General features: G+C 41.1%; 1 protein-coding gene across 2 annotated transcripts; it reads left to right on the top strand.

The window, feature by feature from the left end:
• Positions 1 to 3,107: 3,107 nt before the first annotated feature.
• fip1l1b (FIP1 like 1b (S. cerevisiae)) lies at positions 3,108 to 11,114 on the top strand. 2 transcript variants are annotated; one of them, XM_070915967.1, is made up of 16 exons: positions 3,108 to 3,371; positions 3,759 to 3,813; positions 4,181 to 4,247; positions 4,390 to 4,502; positions 4,861 to 4,925; positions 5,047 to 5,151; positions 5,345 to 5,475; positions 5,794 to 5,918; positions 6,494 to 6,547; positions 7,277 to 7,376; positions 7,545 to 7,692; positions 7,829 to 7,910; positions 8,396 to 8,451; positions 8,606 to 8,795; positions 9,491 to 9,637; positions 10,463 to 11,114. In XM_070915967.1, exons 1-16 carry the CDS (start codon positions 3,293 to 3,295, stop codon positions 10,602 to 10,604), a joined length of 1,659 nt encoding a protein of 552 aa, XP_070772068.1. In that variant the 5' UTR covers positions 3,108 to 3,292; the 3' UTR covers positions 10,605 to 11,114. The 2 variants fall into 2 exon arrangements, with proteins under 2 accessions (XP_070772068.1, XP_070772058.1); XM_070915957.1 differs by having other exon boundaries at positions 10,460 to 11,114.
• Positions 11,115 to 18,454: the final 7,340 nt, after the last annotated feature.

Below are 18,454 nucleotides of genomic sequence, written 5' to 3'. Positions count from 1 at the left end.
ACACTCACTCTCCAGTTTATTAGGTGCAGCTTGCTAAAACTAATGCAGTCTAATCCTGCAACAAATCCAACCTTCATGAAGGTTATAATGCTCAGTTTTTTTTTTGAAACTGTAGTTTGTGGTGCTTTGGAACTGTATTGCATCATACGGAGAAGTGATTCTGGTATTTAGTCTACCCTCATTGATATAAATGGGGTGAACAAAATAACAGAAAGATATCTCTAAAACAGTTTCAATAATAACTGAACATTATAACATTGAGGTAGGATTCATTGCAGGACTGTTGTATTAGACTGCATTAGTTTTTAGCTAGGTGTGTCTAATAAACTGGCAGTGCATATCCAGTCTTTTCATATTCTTGTAATTTATTTTAACGATTTGTTTGCAAAAATGTTTTCTTTCATTATAGTATAATATGTGGTAATGTGGTTGTATAGTATGTGTGCGTAGTTTGCTGTCCTGTGAAAACCATGTATCTCATTTTTCAGACAATCCGATGGGCTTTTAAAGGTTTATTTTAAGATGTATGAATGTTTTCTGAACCCATGAAGAGTCTTTCAGTTTATTTGAAAAAAACTGAAAATTTCCAAATGATTTTCACTGGACACCAACGATAGTCTAAGATGCTTCATCAAAAATGTACCTAATTATGGTCATGCTGATCAGGCACATTTGAATTTGAAGAAATTTGAGTACATTGGAGGGAAGAGAGATGGAGAGAAGAGGGGAGGGACTGTGACCAGAAAGGAAGGGGGGGTAAAAGACAGAGAGGAGTAACAGAGATTGGAGAAGAGACGAGGTTGGGGGAGACAGAGTGAATGAAATAAATGCAATTTCCATGATCAGTTTAACTGAGAGGAGTCCATTGGCATCCCTCTCTCTCTACCTCTCTCTACCGTGTGTGTGTGTGTGTGTGTGTGTGTGTGTGTGTTGGTGTACTGTGAACACACACACACGAATGCTCACATGTATGATGCGATACAGTAGATACTTATGATATGAACCCCAGTGTGATTCTGACAGGGGTGAAAAATCAATGTACTCTGAAATATAAAATTACCACTGTGTGTGTGTGTGTGTGCACGCTCATGTCTATGTCCAAGTGCATGTGCATGTACACGCTTATTAATTTCATTTCAGCATCAACTACATCAAAGCATGTGTGAATGTAGGCCACGCCTCGGTATAATCACCACTGTAAAGAAGTGATACAAAGCTAAAGTGATGGTGAAAAGAGAGAGTGAGAGAATCCACAGCTAAAGTGGCGCCCACTTAAATGGTCAGAAGCCATAAATGCATTAACAATCCTCTTTGCATTAACGGGGCAACTTCTTATGCAAACAGAACCACAACAGCAATCATGGGAGTCAGTTTACTGATGATGAGCCTGCAGCTGCTGCTTGAGTTCATGAATGTATAAACGGATAGAGCTCGCCTCTCTGTGAGTGAGAACAAAATAAAACCATATTTATCCATATTTGTCAATTGAAATGTTGTCAGAGTTATGATGTTAGATGACAGCAACATTTTGGGTCAACAAATTGTAAAGACTATACAGGTGCATGGATGATAAATTATGACAAATGTGGTAAATACTGCTGGGAAAGGTGGGATTTTATATGATACCTGAACTCCCAAGATATTGTATGAAGGGTGCACACACACACACACACAGTCAGTACAGTTAGCTCTTCTCACAGCTCCTAAATCTGGATTTATGACTAAAGGTGACTGTGAATTTACTGTCATGACACCTATAAACTACTGTTCACAAGCTGCACTATTCCATTTTCTTTTAAAATATATTTTTAAACTGCCTTTTAGTTGACTTGCATTATTTTATATCTCCTGGATTAAATTACATTTTCAGTTTGTCTCATTCAATCTAGTTTTATTTGTCATTGCATAATCTGTCATGTACGCTGCTTACTCACAGTAAATCAACAACCACAGTCTTTATGCTGCTGCTGGAGCAGTTATGGGTGGAGTGTCTTGTTCATTTCCTTGGTAGTCCAGCAATTAAACCTTGCAACTTTTCACTCACAACTGCACCTCTCTAACTATCTGTTTTATATTCAACAATTTCGCCTAATTGCATATTTTAACACTGTATGGCCAAACGTATGTGGACACAATCGTGCACATACCTTTATGTATATTATATATACTACTTTTGGTCTGGGGCTGCTTTTTATTGATCAAGTTCAAAACAATATGTATAAAAAGTCTTAGTTTTTGTGTTCACAGGTCCATATGATGTACACACCATTTAAATATGAAAAACATATTCTGGGCGTCACATCAAGTCAGCACTCTGGTGTGACTCGATGGTTAAACTTCTGTTTACTGACGACAACCCACCTCCATTTTTAAACATTTTGCTGTTTCAATCCAGATTTAAGAAACCCCTCATAAATGTGAATATTCATATTTAATCAATCATGGTTCTGTACATCTGGACCATGGATCCATGCATTTAGAGAAATTAGGATGAGTTGCTTCCTATTTAAATCTTTCTGTTCATGAACAATATATCATATAAGTAATATTCAACAGCTTTAGCATAGTTTTCTTTCAGCTGTTTTCATATAAATTGTGTGTGTTTCACCTTTATCATCTGTTTCTGATGTTTCGTCTAGCGCAACCATGAGGTTCATATCAGTGGGGAGAAGAAATCTCAAGAGGACTGGCTGCTACTCTGGCCTTACGTACATGGGGTACAGTGGGCCCAGGTGTGGCCCATGCTGCTGACTGTGCTGCTTTCAGGTGCAGACCCAACTTTTTTTATCCTCCTTGTCCCATGTGGGACATAAAGCCACCTCCATCATTCCCTATCCTCGTTGCAGACGCCCCTGCAGACAGGAAAAAGAAAGAAGCCATTATGCTACACAATATAAGAAGCACGCAATATACAACCCACAATATAACGACAATCAACACTTATCTTATAACAATGTTTATTTTGTTATCACAGTATTGATCACTGCCAGCACCTGGATGTCCCAACAAGCACCACCTGCAAGAAGTGTACCCTGTCTTGTCCGCCCTCCGCCAGGGGGCGCTGTGTTTTGTGCACCAACACTTTGACCTTAGCGGGACACCATCAACCTCTTCCGGGTTTACACTGACTCGCAGAGGTTGGAGATGAATCTATGAAGGCATAATTATTTGTATATAACTGCGTTTCCCTGTTGAAGGGAGAAATTGTACGTGTATTTCTGCATTTAGAAGCGCTGTTGAACGTCGTTCTTGTTTGGCTGCTGTTGGTTTTGTGCTCCGTGTTTAGCTCAACATGTCTGCGGAAGAAGCGGACAAAACAACCACCACTGATGCTAGCGCTGGAGATGAGGAGGAGGAATGGCTGTATGGAGGTAAAAAAACACACACCTGCTGTCCGCAAACAAGTCCTCTTGACAGAAAGAGACGTGCATCAGTGTGTGTGCGCTGCTCTGTTTATGAACTGCTAACCAACAACACTGTCTGCTGCTATGAGAAGATTAGAGAGTTAGCGTGGAAGCTAAGCTATCAGCGACTGTTTGATTTGCTTTTCGGCCTTTTGCAGGCGTATGACTTGAGAAAAAAGTGATTAAATATGTTCCTGTCATATATTAAGTTGGTAATCAACCTTAAAATGTGGTAAATACTCAGTCTGTCGCTTTCCGTTGGATTTTGTGCATAAGCTTAAACATGGGCAGCCAATTAATAGCCTCTTTGGCTAGTTATTGTTGGCTAGTTATTTTGCATGTTTCATCCTTCAGATGAGTCCGAGAGCAAAGATGAGGACGAGGAAGCCAAACTGAATGCTGCAGTCAGGTATTTTAACATCCATGTTAAACTATTTAAACACCTTGGATTTGTGTAAGTGAGTTAAATATAATCAGAAGACACCTGATTACATCCAGAGGAGGAGGTGCTATTCACAACAGTACCAAGATAAACCGTAAAGAAGCATAAAAACCTCTTCTTAGTGTACAGATACATCCGCATCTGTTCCTTTTTAATCCTTTGTTACACATGATTGTGTGCAGACATTGATATGCAACACATTCTGTACTTTGTGCTTACATGTATTATTCACTATTTGGGTATTTATAAACAAATTTTATTATTGTGGATATTTGGTTGTTGTGTGCTGTGTGTAATTTAAAGAAACGTTTTAATGTATTCATTGTATCTATAGCGCACCTGCTGATGTTTCAACAGAGGATGTGGCTGATCATGCTACAGGGAACGGAGTGGCCTCTGAGGTTGGTAGCTTGCATGCACACAATCACAGTATGTGTTGCGACATGTGCTTTTTGTTTGTGTTCTTACCTCCCAGTTTTCAATCCCTCTGAGAAATGCTCATGTCTCACCCTTCCCTGCCCCCCCCCCCCCTGGCTCTGTCAGGCCACAGGGGAAGCTGCAGGTGAGGATGTTGACAGTGACAGCGACAGTGATGATGACGATGATGATGTCCGCGTCACCATTGGAGACATAAAAACCGGAGCACCACAATACACGTAGGTTTTAGTCAAAGTTTGGTGTTCCTACCAGATGCTTTTTTTTTGTCTCTTTACAATTCAAATAGAGTTTTAATGTCAAATTGAGCTTCTTGGTGCCTTGACGTGATGCAAAGATAGCTTGTCTGGTCCACATACAAACCAAAAAAAGTTTTGGAGTGCCACATATAAAAGTAACTGGCATTGATCTTGTCATTGTACACTATCAGCAGATCAAGAAGCTCATTCACCACAGAATTGAGTGTTCCTATTCTTAACTCGCGTATGGTATTATATATGGTGTATGTGACAGCTTTAATTAAGAGATGACCCTGTGATAAATCTGTGACCCTGTTTTAATGATTTGTTTCCCTCCCAGAACGTATGGAGCTCCACCTGTCAATCTCAACATAAAGACAACAGGCTCCAGACCTTATGGACAAGGTATCGCTCTCTAGTCTTGATTCTGTCGCTGCTTTTTGTTTTGATTTAAAGAAAACAGCATTTTCATTTCTGTACAAAATCTACACGTCCAGTAATGTGGTGTTTTTCTTTTCTTTTCAAGCCAAGCTGAAGGGAGTGGATCTGGATGCTCCTGGAAACATTAACGGGGTTCCAGTGCTGGAGGCGGAAATGGAGTCCTTTGAAGAGAAACCCTGGAGGAAGCCAGGTCTGTGTGTGTGTGTGTGTGTGTGTGTGTGTGTGTGTGTGTGTGTGTGTGTGTGTGTGTGTGTGTGTGTGTGTGTGTGTGTGTGTGTGTGTGTGTGTGTGTGTGTGTGTGTGCATAGCTAAATAAAAATATATATGAAACTGTTCCTTTAGGCAGCACAGTTATTGACAAAGTTTTTCTTGTGTGTGTGTAGGAGCGGATCTGTCAGACTACTTTAACTACGGCTTCAATGAAGACACATGGAAGGCTTACTGTGAAAAACAGAAGAGGCTGCGCATGGGCCTGGAGGTCTCTACTGTCGGCTCGGTGACGAGCAAGATCACTGTGAGAGATGAGAGTTTACTCTGTCCTTGTTTGTCTTCTGTCAACGCCCTCTACGTTAAGTTTTATTCATAAGCCTCTTCCTCTCACCACTTGGAATCAGAGCAGTTTGCCAACTTCCTGAAAGTTGCTGCATGTTTTAACTGGAAACTTGACATTATAAGAAACACATTACCCCTTCAATATCTGAACATTGTTGTGAAGACACTGCCTTCAATATGAATGAGATAAAAAAAAAAAACTTCTTTGACTGTATCTACTTGTAAGTAAATCTCTACTATGATTAACACATGAAATTTGTTTATTTTTGCTCTTTCTTAGGTTCAGCAAGGCAGGACAGGCAACGAGAAGGACATGTCCAGTTTGCCCGTTCACACATCCAAGCCAGACTTCACATCTCCTGTCAGTCTGTACAAGTCCACCATCCCTGCACACCAGGTCACCAGGTAACACATCCGCTTTAATCTAGACTTATTAAAGATATCTGGTAATGTAACATCATGCAGTTTCCACTAGAAGTGATGTGTACAGAAAAGTACGATAAGCTAACTATAAGCATGTTTCCAACCATCTGACGTCGACTGAGGTGTCTGCTCCTCTGCAGAGACTGAATATTGTGGCAGATGAAAACAAATGAATCCATAAGACAACATAAACGCCATATTTCCATCACATTTTCCACATGGTTTGTCATAGTTTGAGGTTTGACTGGCGTTTTTTTTAATTACGTCATGTACCCTCTTCTTCTGCACTGGTTTTCTACGACGCTCGAATTAGCACCAACAACTGGCCAACTCCTAATATTTGTATGCATTCATTTGCATTTTCTTTCACACTGAATACATTTCTTTCCAGGTTTACTCCAGGTGTCCCTGTAGTTAAAACACCAGTCACCATCCCATTGTGTGTGTGTGTGTGTGTGTGTGTGTGTGTGTGTGTGTGTGTGTGTGTGTGTGTGTGTGTGTTAAGGCAGATGTTACTCTCATCTCCTTTACCCCTGTCCTTTGTTTCAAAATTGTAGGATCTCTCCCCCTCAGTGGCCTGGCCCACCTGTTCAGGACATGTCCTACTATACGTAAGTGAGCACGGCCTTGTCCCTGCGAGGTTAAATGGGCCTGATGGGAAATGTGTACATGTTTAAACGGGGCCTTTTACGAGACCATGAAATGTGACGACAGAAAAACTCCCAGTCCTACTTCCAAGGCCCCAAAGATACTGTCTTTTTGCCCATGTTTCTTTCTCTTGGGATGATTTGATGTGCATGTGTCATAATGTAGAATGTTAACATCAGTTAGAGCTTTAGAAAGAAAAAGAAAAACACCAGAATATCATTATGTTAGCTTAATCCACCTCTCTCACTAAACTTATTTGTAAATTGAGTTGGGACAGAACCCAGTGAGAGATCTTTGTTAGAGGCCAGAGGATAGACGGGAAGTTAAAAAACATTGTGATGGGGCCCCGGACCCCTAGCTGGCTACTTTTTCCCACTGAATGGCTACTCCATATCTTTTTTGGAAAGCCCCTTATTTATATTGTTCTCAACTCCAAGAAAAAAAACAAATCTAAGGGATCTCTATCAAGATTGTTTGTTTCTGTTATGTATTTATGTTAAAAGTCTGCGGAAATGATTTCGGACCACAGTGTTGGAGACTTTCATGTGACTGAGAGGTGCAGTTTATGTACGTTGCTGATTATGTTTGCTTGTACACGTGGAAGTAGACGGTGTGTATGCGAATGTGTCATTTGTTTCAGGATACTGCTCAGCGCCTTGACATTTGTTTTCATTTTCACGCTTTCTTTCCAGGAAGACTAGCGGTACTATAGATGTGATTGGTGGACAGTTGGCCACCATCAGCAGGGTCGAAGGGCGACGCAGACACAATGTAGATGGCAACAACATCCAGGTACACAGAGGCAACACAGGCTGAATCAAAAAAACACTCTGAGGGATGTTAGACTCCTGACTTTTTGCTCTGTTAAAAACTAGCTCTCACTGAACCAGAGTTACAGTTAAAACTAACGGTGCTGAGTGTGTGTTGTCATCCCAACCTCTCCTGTCTGTTGTTTCGCAGGTGATCGCTGAGGGTGATGCTGAGCCGACTCCAGCTAAGATACCCCCCTTCTTCCCTCCTGGACCACTTCCTCCAAACATACCCCCACCTCCTTTCCTCCCTCCACCACCCAACGTCAGCGCTGCACCCCCACTCATCCCCCCACCCAGTAAGTTCATCATCTTTTTCGTTCTCAGCTGGTCTCTTGGTGTATTTTAAGCAACCATCCTATCGTACCCTGTATTTGCTCTGTTTTACTGTTCACAATGTGTTTATTCTCTTTTCTCTTTCTGTTTCCCTTGCAGGGTTGCCCATTACTGTTCCCCCTCCTGGTTTTCCTCCTCCACCTAGTGGGCCCCCTCCTGCTATCATCCCCACTATGGACAGGTAACACACATATAACTGAATGTCAAGTAAGATAAAGTGAAATTTATTGGTCTAAAATACACACATAGTTAAGTAGTAAGTACTTGAGAGTGATTCCCCCCTTTTTGCATAATTTCTTTCATTGCAAAGTTGTACAACAAAACATTTGAAATCCCCTAAAGTTCAAATTTGAACAACCCTAAAGTCGATATTTAAACAGAAACGCACACAAAGATACTTTCATTCTGTCTTTTTTTAAGTTCAGTCAAATCCAAAACCAACTGAAATGTAATCGTCTGTTACAGAACATATCTGCTCTGTAAATCACACGCCCTGTGTTCTCCTTTGAGAGGAAAAAATCAGAAACCAAAAGGGAAGTGTTGTAGTGGTGGTGGGGTCCCCTGTTTTTGCATTAATGCAACATAATAGCGTTATTAGAATGAAATTGAATCGCTTCATACACACACAAACACAGTGTAACATGTTGCCTTCTTGCTTTTCTACAGTGGCCACCCTGGAGGTTATGATGGACGCTCTGTCCCTCCCTACCCGTTCCCTCAAGGTAGGAAGCTTTACAACGTAATCTGGTTATCACCTATTTACATTATCATCTGGCAGATTGCTAACTGGATTTGAACAAAGTCTCATTTCCAGGAAACATTTGAACACAAAGTAATAACCAAGTCTTCGGCTCCCCTCCTCTCTGCCTTTTTCAGGCGCGTACCCTCCACCCATGGCTGGAGGTGTGCCTCCTCCTTGGCCCCCCATGATGGACAACTCTAAACCCTGGGACTACTATCCCCGTCGAGATGACAAGAGAGACAAGGACAGGGAAAGGCCCAGAGAGAGGACACATGAGCGGGAGAGAGAGAGGGAGCACAGCCCTTCAGCTATGAGCTACACCAGGTGAGAGCGACACAAACACACACATGTATATATTTCACTGTCAGAGGGTGCGTTCACTTCATTTGTAAAGCCATCAAATGTGATAAACAAGGCGATGAACAATGTCTTTTAAGTAATACTGCTTTGATTTTGTCTATTGATGCACCAATCTGATATGCCAGATAGGTATCTGCACCAATCCTATCAATTGGATCGGGTATCGGCCATGACGTGACAGATTCACCTTAAATGAAGTTTGTTTGTCAGCGTTTCAGTGTTTCTTCTACCAGTTACATTCATTCAGTCATGACAGGCTGCCAACTCAGTTTTCTAGTGTCATAGATATCCCTGGCTTTATGTTGCCTTACGTAAATATGATTCCAATAAGTTTCACACTGTGAGATATACAGATTTTAAACTAAGGCAAAAGAGAGCGCTGTTATCGGAGTGGTACTTGTTAGGGATTATCACGACAAAAACTTGTGTTGGTGCATCCCTGTTTTTTTTCGTATTCAATATTGTAAGTTTTGACGACATTTACCCAAAATGTCGTGATCGTTACTGAAAAGCATATTTTAGGCTACACTGCTACTAAAATATTTGTTCATTTACTGTAACATTTAAAAGCTGCATTTTAATCATTTTAATCTTTGTTTGGTATGCATGCAAACATAACATAATAAAGTGAAAGCTCTTGTTTCTTTCAACTTCCATAGCGACGAGGAGCGGTACCGTTACCGTGAGTACCAGGAGCGTGGTTATGCAGAGCGACATCGTGACCGGTCGAGCCGAGAGAAGGAGGAAAGACACAGAGAGAGGCGGCACCGAGAGAAAGAGGAGGGACGCCACAAGTCCTCTCGCAGGTACATAAACACGCACAAAAAAAACCCTCCCCCGGCAACTGTAACTAGGCACAGCAGGACTTACTGAAGCGGTGTGAATAGAGCTGCAGTAAGAAGTTGATGCTTGATGCTACTGGGGTGAAGGCTAATGTTGACAGGTCTGTCCTGCTCTTTCATGGATTTGAGGAAACTTAAACTCCAGAGACCCCAGCCAGTGTTACCTGAGACAGCGCTACGTTAGCCAAACACGTCATAGTCCTCATCCTCAAAGCCTATTATTTTTGGTGCAAGAGCATGGATTTTGTTGTCTCAGTACTTGTGCAATGACAATCATGTTGAGTCTAATCTAATTTTGCTGGCTGGAATGAGAAGCTGCTTGGGTCTACCTCTGAAATACAGTCTTGCGAGCGGTGTATCTGCTGTCGTCATGGTTGTGAAGTGGTTTATGTGCTGTGTGTGAACGGGAAGATTGACGAGCTTTGCAACAGCAACAAAGAGGGATAGAAGCGTAGCAGATGGTCAGTTGACAAACTGTCTTCTGTAACAGCATATCAAAATGTTTTCTCAACCTTTTTGTCTTTATTTTTTTTTTTTTTTACCCAACACCACCTTTTCTCCGATTTGGCACCACGCTGCCTCTTTCTGTCCTTTTCCTTAACCTTTTGTCCCCTCTCCATTTCACTTCACCTTTTCTTTCTGTCACCATTGATCTGCTCATCTCTCTTCATCCCTCTCTTCCTCCTTACATTTCGTCTCCTTTCCCTCTTTGCCCTTTACTCTTCCCTCTGATCTCCCCCCTCCTCCTCTGCCCTTTCCACACTTTTGTCCCTCTCCTTCCATTAGCAGCAGTAGCAGGAGGAGGCACGATAGCGAGGAGGGCGACAGCCACCGGAGGCACAAACACAAGAAGAGCAAGAGGAGCAAGGAGGGCAAAGAGGCCAGCGAGGAGATCAGCGCAGACCAAGAGAACCAGGAGGCCATGGAGTAGCGATCACCACCTCCTGTTTTTCCTCTGTCTGTCTCCAGTCCTGTCTGTCCCTTCGTGTCTCCCACCAAGATGAGAAAGAAGGAAAGGGAGAAGATGAGCTCAGACCCACAAAACCAGGACGTTGAGTGATCGATGCGTCTGGTCATTCCCCCTTCCATCAATCTCAATTCTCCTCCATCCCGCTGTCGTTTGTCCTCACCATCACTTCAGACGGAGAATGGATGGAGCAGAGGAGGTGGTGAAGGAGGGATGGTCGTGCTTTTTACTTCATCTGTCTTTTCCATCACTAGCTGACATCAGACAGATGACAGATGATCCATCTGCCTTCAACCCTCCTCCTCCCTGTCTCCTCGGCTCCCCCACCCTTCTCTCAGAGCACAGCTGTAACAATTAGGTCATGCTCAGAGATACACTGTATAGTCAGGATGATCAGCAGATTTAACTCTTTTTCTGTCATTTGTTTGTTTGTTTTTGTCCTGTATGAAGACATCTATAGAGAGCTCTCAGTTTGTTAAGTTCAATTAAAAAAAAAAAACACTTTTGATAAGACATGTTTCTGTGACTTTTTTTTCCCAGCAGTGATTCATATTTATCTTTCACAGGCATCGGTTAACTGTATATTCTACCCATTCTGCATTTTTAAATTGTGACAACAGAAATCTTAAAGTCCCCCTCCACTCAAAAACGTGGTTTGATGTTTGACCTTCACTGTGCAGGATGATTGTGCAGAAGTTGACACTAGAAGGCTGTTCTCATGTTCATCTGCTGAAGAGAGAAAGTTTTTCTGTACTCAACTTAAATCTGAGTTTAAGATGTGCTCGGACAATCAACCAGTGCACATACACTGAAACTGGACTTTGTCTCCGTGTATGTGTGAGAGATCTTGTGTCCTGCAGTTTTTAAATGAAAAATATGTACATATTTATAGTTTCTGGATTTCTGCAATGAGGGAGAACGAGAGTAGATGTAACTTTAACAGTTTTTAATGAGGTCATTTAACTTTTTTGTGGAAAAACGGACATAAATTATTAAAGCAGCTTTTTATGTCTTTAAAACATGTCTTAAACTAAATCTCACTATGAAATGCATTGATATAATTTGATAATTTGGCTTCAAGAGGAACATGCGTTTTTGAGGAGTTTTTATATTATTTCCTGTGCATGTGCACATCGAGGCATATGTTTTGTGTGTACTTAATAACTGTGTGATTTCAACACATTCTTAAAAGGTCACAATTCTCTGTGGGGATCAACTGAGCACAGCTGGACTGATCAGCAGGTAAGGACAAAGTGCAAGTCAACTTCAAATTAATATTTGATTTGAAAATGCTCCAAACCAAAGAGTTTTGCTTGGGGGGGATTTTGGACTTGTGACCTCAGTATTTCTAAAATCCTGGCTACAGCCCATAATAGTAATAATGTCTTTTCATGGCGCTTCCATTAAGTGATCAGCCTAAAAAAAAAATATGGTTGTTATACATTAAACTGCTGTATAAAGCAGTTAAGTACCAGCTGCAACATTAAAATGCTGCTTCTATGTCAATGTGTCAAAAATAAAACAATAATGGTTTGATAAACAATGCCAACTCAAGGTCCACTTACTGGCTTTTCCCAGTACTTTCAACCGTATCACATGGTCTTCTTCAGCAGATTGGATTTGCTCATTTGACACAATTTCATCAACAGTTTTGCATGAAAGTTCATTCTTGGCCATGAAAACAAACTACTGTTTATTTAAATTAATTAAATTAACTTTCATACTATTTTACTGTTTTATTTTATATTCAATATCTAATTGCCAGTACCATTTTAAAACTACAATTTTACAGTTTTACTTACACAGTTTATATTTTAACACTCAAGTTGCATGTTTTACTTTGATTAATTTCTTTTTGTATTTGTTTGCACAATAAGAAAAAACAACTATTACAAAAGATATATGTGCACAAAGCCATTCACACACACACACACACCCACACACACACTACACATACACACACATACGTGAATTAAAAGTAAAGAAACGCCTGTGCAGGATAGGTAGGAAGCTGAAGCCAACAAAAACCTCTCCTATAATCTCAAGACAAAATAAATAGGATCACATTGAATATAAACAACTAATTAAATAATTACTCGACTGGATGACTTTTACTTCTAATGGAGTATTTTTGCTTTGTGGTGTTGCTTTTACTACAGTGAATGATCGGAATATGTCCTCCACCACCGCCTCTGGCTGAAAGAATAATAAATAACAAGCATTCAATGGCTTTTATTAGTAGGAAAACTGCTGTTATTGCTGCTATTGAAAACACCAAAACATGAATATGGTAATAAAACGAAGGGGCGGGGACAGAGTATAAACTGCTTTTGTACTGCTTGCGTGTGTTTCTGAGTCTCAGTGACCGATCAGACATGATTATCAGAGAGATTAATGAAATACATTAGCATACCTGCAACAGCCTAAGCTCCCTGTTGTATGTGATCGGATCAAGATTCCATTAGTTCTTCAAACAGGTCAAAGTCTCCCCTCTCTCTTCCCTCTGGGCTGTTTGCTTTGCTTACATCAGCTCACAGGACAGTGAGTAAATGTTGGTGCGATGCATTCAGGGGGGAGACAGTAGATGTAGAGTGTGTGGCAGGCAGTGAAGAGATACACCTGGAGACAAAATAAAAGCCTAGTGTGGAAGAGAAACTGGGAGGCTCATAGAAGAAGGAAAGAGAAAAACACAAGAGCCATTTAGAGGATGAAGTGTGTTGCTACTGTTGTGTTGCTGAGTCTTCTGCCACTGGGACACTGTGCTCCTCTGAGCAGCTGTGACGGTCTGGTTAAACCAATAACTGTCAGCCATGAAGACGTAAGTATCTTTATTTCAGCCCTGTTAAACAGATAAATGACAGTTTTCTTCTGTTTAAGAAGTCTGCCATCTGTTTGTAAGCACAGTAAATGAGTAGAGGCGTAGGCCTGCAATGTTACAACTCCTCTGTCCTTTCCCACCAAAGTTAACAAAATACACTACAATATTTTCCAGGAAAGAACTATGTAATATGGTACAAATTATAAAGATAACAGGAATGTCCTTGAAAGAAAAGCACCTAACGTATGTAGATAAATATTGCTTTATCATTACGTTTTTAATTAATATTCAAATTTCACATTTTTGCATGTTCAACTGACCTGCTGTGCACTGACTAAAGGTCTTATGCTAAGTTATGCTATAGCAATTGGGATTACATTTAAGAAGGGACCTGCAAATGTATAACACTGATGTTACATTTCAAACACATTTAATTTAGTATATGGGTCCCGGCCCAAAGATTGAGAAGCAATGATGAAAATATCCTGTGCTCTGTCTGTGTGCTCCAGATGCTGGGGAGGTGGCTGTACATCGGGGGGAGCTCTGACCTCCCAGGAAGCCGTTCCCTGGGCCGCCTGCTGACCAGTTCCTGGCTGGACATCACTGCCACCAGCCAGAGTGACATCCTCAACATCTTCCAGACTCAGAGAATGTAAATCACACCACGGCGCTGAAGACTACATGTTTCCGCTGTTTGAGGGAAATTAAACATCTCCAACCAATAGGAACTTCTAAAGATGAATCCTGATGGTTCCAGTTAACGTGTTTTTACAAACCAAATTTCCACTGTGGTCTACATGGCGATGTAGAGTTTCTATTCAAAAACATTTTTATAAGGAGGAACTTTTCTTGGCAAGTTTGACAGCATACAATTCATTGCAACTTCACGCATAAAGTATATCAGGAGACAAGCAAAGGTGTGTGCGCATCGTGCACGTATGCCTCCTCTACATCTCATCGCTGGAAAGTTTTAGGAGTTAGTCATGATTTATAAATAATAAAATCAGTCATGTCAAAATCAAATCTCCTATAAATGTATCTGTCTTGGGATAATATACAAATATAGTGCAAATATATTTAGCATATATTATATATTTAACAGCATTAACATATTATGAGCTTATAAAGTTGTTATGGTGAACAAACAGCTGCTTATTAACACATCTGGTTGATAGGGAGCATCATTAGCATTCATTTGGAGTCGTGTTTCTGGCCATCTGGTAAATGTGTCTGGAAACAACACTGACGAGAGCGGCGAGAGTGAAGAAGGGTTGTAAAAAAACAAGCTAAAAGAAACTATAACGTGAGGGCAAACTGCAGAGCTCGGTGATGATTCTCTGTGGGTTCATCACTACAAGCAAAGCCTTTCACACAACACTCCATGTTGATTATAGCAGCTTTAAATATATAACGTATATATATATATATATATATATATATATATATATATATATATATATATATATATATATATATATAAAACTGCTTCATTCTGCCAAAATCCTGATATCATGTTCTGATGCAGCCTTTATTCTTTTCTTCACAGATATGGCAAATGTTCCAGCTTAACATACAATGTGACTTTTGAAAACAGCACGATGTTAATTGGTGAGTGAAGAAGAGCCACGATGTCTCAGAGAGATTCTTCAGAGTGGAAACCTGCATTCAAACACTCACATAATGTCTGGTGACTTCCTGTTTGTGTGTGTATTTTTCACAGAGCAACCTTTCTACCTCAAGGAGGTCTACTTGGCAACTGACTGCTCCGACTGTCTGGTTGTCTATGAAGAAGTTATCTCTGGCACAGATACATTCACCAGTCTTCTGCTTTTTAGTAAGAAACACTCACGCATTGGTCCTAAAACACTGACTTAATCAGTTTAAACCAGGCAGCGACAGTTAAGTTAAGTTAAGTTACCTGCTTGTGACGTCTTTATTTCCAGGCAGGAGAAAGAGCGTCTCACCTGCTGATGTGGAGATGCTCAAGAGTCAAGCAGAATGTCTCGGGATGCCGTCGCCCATAATGATAGACACAAACTACGGTGAGAATTTTAAGTTTTGTTTTTTAATCTCTGCTCACTGTGCCTTAATGTGTGCCGCAATGTCATACAGAGCTGTTTGCTATGTGACTTATTTTTAATGTGTATGTACACAGAAATCTGCCCAGACAACATCTCGCCCTCAGAGGGGCTGAGTGCCTTCAACTCCTTATTAGAGGCAAAGATGGGACATCGAGTTGCAAGACTTCTGGATACTCTTTTTGATATGTTTGTGAACTGATTTATAATAAATTTTGAGTAAATAAGTCCTTTTATAGTAATCAATTTTTTGCAGTAATCAAGTACATTTAATAAAATTAAGATGGAGGAACAGCCTTGTTTTCTCATCATTATAATTAATGGTAGTAGTAGTAGTGGCATCATTATTGTTGTATCTTTTGCTGTTTGATGTTTCACATTATGCACTCTATAAGATATTTTTAGAAACAAGACTTATTTTCTGTTTATTTCACAAACCCCCCCCCCCCAAGAAGATATATGGACACAGTTACACAAGTAAGAAAACAAAAGAAACAGAAATAAAGTAAGTCGACAGCAACCAGTTACTGAAGTCAAACTCTTGGCAAATACACTGCTCAAAAAAATTAAAGGAACACTTTTTAATCAGAGTATAGCATCAAGTTAGTTAAACTTCTGGGATATTGATCTGGTCAGTTAAGTAGCAGAGGAGGTTGTTAATCAGTTTCAGCTGCTTTGGTGTTAAGGTGCACTAGAGGGGCAACAATGAGACGACCCCCAAAACAGGAATGGTTTTCCAGGTGGAGGCCACTGACATTTTTTTCCCTCCTCATCTTTTCTGACTGTTTTTCACTAGTTTTGCATTTGGCTAGGGTCAGTGTCACTACTGGTAGCATGAGGCGACACCTGGACCCTACAGAGGTTGCACAGGCAGTCCAACTCCTCCAGGATGGCACATCAATACGTGCCATTGCCAGAAGGTTTGCTGTGTCTCCCAGCACAGTCTCAAGAGTATGGAGGAGATTCCAGGAGACAGGCAGTTATTCTAGGAGAGCTGGACAGGGCCGTAGAAGGTCCTTAACCCATCAGCAGGACCGGTATCTGCTCCTTTGTGCAAGGAGGAACAGGATGAGCACTGCCAGAGCCCTACAAAATGACCTCCAGCAGGCCACTGGTGTGAATGTCTCTGACCAAACAATCAGAAACAGACTTCATGAGGGTGGCCTGAGGGCCCGACGTCCTCTAGTGGGCCCTGTGCTCACTGCCTGGCACCGTGGAGCTCGATTGGCATTTGCCATAGAACACCAGAATTGGCAGGTCCGCCACTGGCGCCCTGTGCTTTTCACAGATGAGAGCAGGTTCACCCTGAGCAAATGTGACTGACGTGAACGGGTCTGGAGAAGCCGTGGAGAACGTTATGCTGCCTGTAACATCGTTCAGCATGTATGTATGTCATGTATTGCACTGAAATATATATGTACGTATGTATTGCACTGATATATATATATATGTATGTATGTATTGATAAATGCTCCACTATGTTCACCAGCAAGTCGCTAACTCTGTCTGTCTGCTGGTGACAGGACAATATCACTGAAAACAGCTAGACATAGCCAGATCCATTGTCAATACAAATATTGATTGAATATTGAAAAAAGTTGTTTCCTAGATGGTCACTGTGTCGGATTATACAGTCATAAATTCTTGCCATGACTTGGCCAAGAGACATGATAGACTACACGTAGGTCAATTACCAATCATAGCATGCCATCTTTCACGACCTACGTGATGTCATCGGGAAGGAGATGCTAGGTGTACCCAATACGTTGAACGGCATTCACAAAAATGCATCTTTTAATATAATATAATGCTGCTGTTGAGAACTTTGTTACATTAAAGGTACCATATATAACAATTTACATGTATTAATTGCTTTTCACTGCCAATGTGTGTGTGGACTGTAACGTAACTTAAAAAATAAGACCCTTCCAAACAACCTCATTTGCCTATAACAGACTGTGGACTGATTTCTATGTGAAGGACTCGGGACGGTTTTTCCAGGAAAATCCAAAGAATGTGATGTTATATACAGCACTAACAGTGTGCGACACAAGCTAACGTTAGCTTAGAAATGGAGTCCGCTAATGTCAACAAATGACTAGCACCCACCAAAACACTGTCCAACGCAAAGTCCACGTAGCTTGCTTGCTAACGCGGACGAATTGCTAGATAGCTCACGTAGGAAAAAATACTGTATTGAGTGGATAACGCCAGCTAATTCATCCAGACTCGAGGTCCAGGGGTCCAGATCCTTGTGGCGTAGCTTAGTTACAGCTAGCTAGAACCTGGCATTAGCCTTCCAGCCTTTTTTTTATTTATTCTTTTATCCCTGCCTGACCCTCTGACCTCTGCCTGACTCCTCCCTGGTTTCGACCACATATAAACATGGACCTTGAGTATAAGCCTCTGATCTCCAGTGCACCAGTTTTAGCTTGAAGCAGCCTCAATATCAGTGCGATACGCAAAGACACCCAGATTTAGGATCTTTGTGTAAGTAGATGTGGCGAGCCATGATGGGGTTTATTCATGTTGCTGTGGCTGTGCTCAGTCTTCTGTCTGTTGGACAGTCAGCTCCTGTGTCCAGCTGCGAGAGTCCGATCCAACCTGCTGAAATCCAAGGAAGAGAGCAGGTAAGACACCCTCTCATCTGACTTTTCACCTGTCTCTCACAGTCTCACTTTCTGCATGTTGGATGTTTTTTGTTCAAAATCACACACAGTCCTTTAATGGGACCATTTGTCATCTTGTGCAACTGAGGGAGACACCTTCTGTTTCAGTTGCTGGGAGAGTGGATGCACATAGCAGAAAGCACAAACAACAGAGATGTTGGACTGATGCTGAAGACGCTTCGGGACAGCGTCTGGATGAAAATCACTGCTGCTAAAGAGAGTGATGCCGTCACTCTCATGAGCGTAACA

This window comes from Enoplosus armatus, chromosome 2 (genome assembly GCF_043641665.1).
Source record: "Enoplosus armatus isolate fEnoArm2 chromosome 2, fEnoArm2.hap1, whole genome shotgun sequence".
Lineage (NCBI taxonomy): Eukaryota > Metazoa > Chordata > Actinopteri > Centrarchiformes > Enoplosidae > Enoplosus > Enoplosus armatus.
This window is presented reverse-complemented; position numbering and strand designations above follow the sequence as displayed.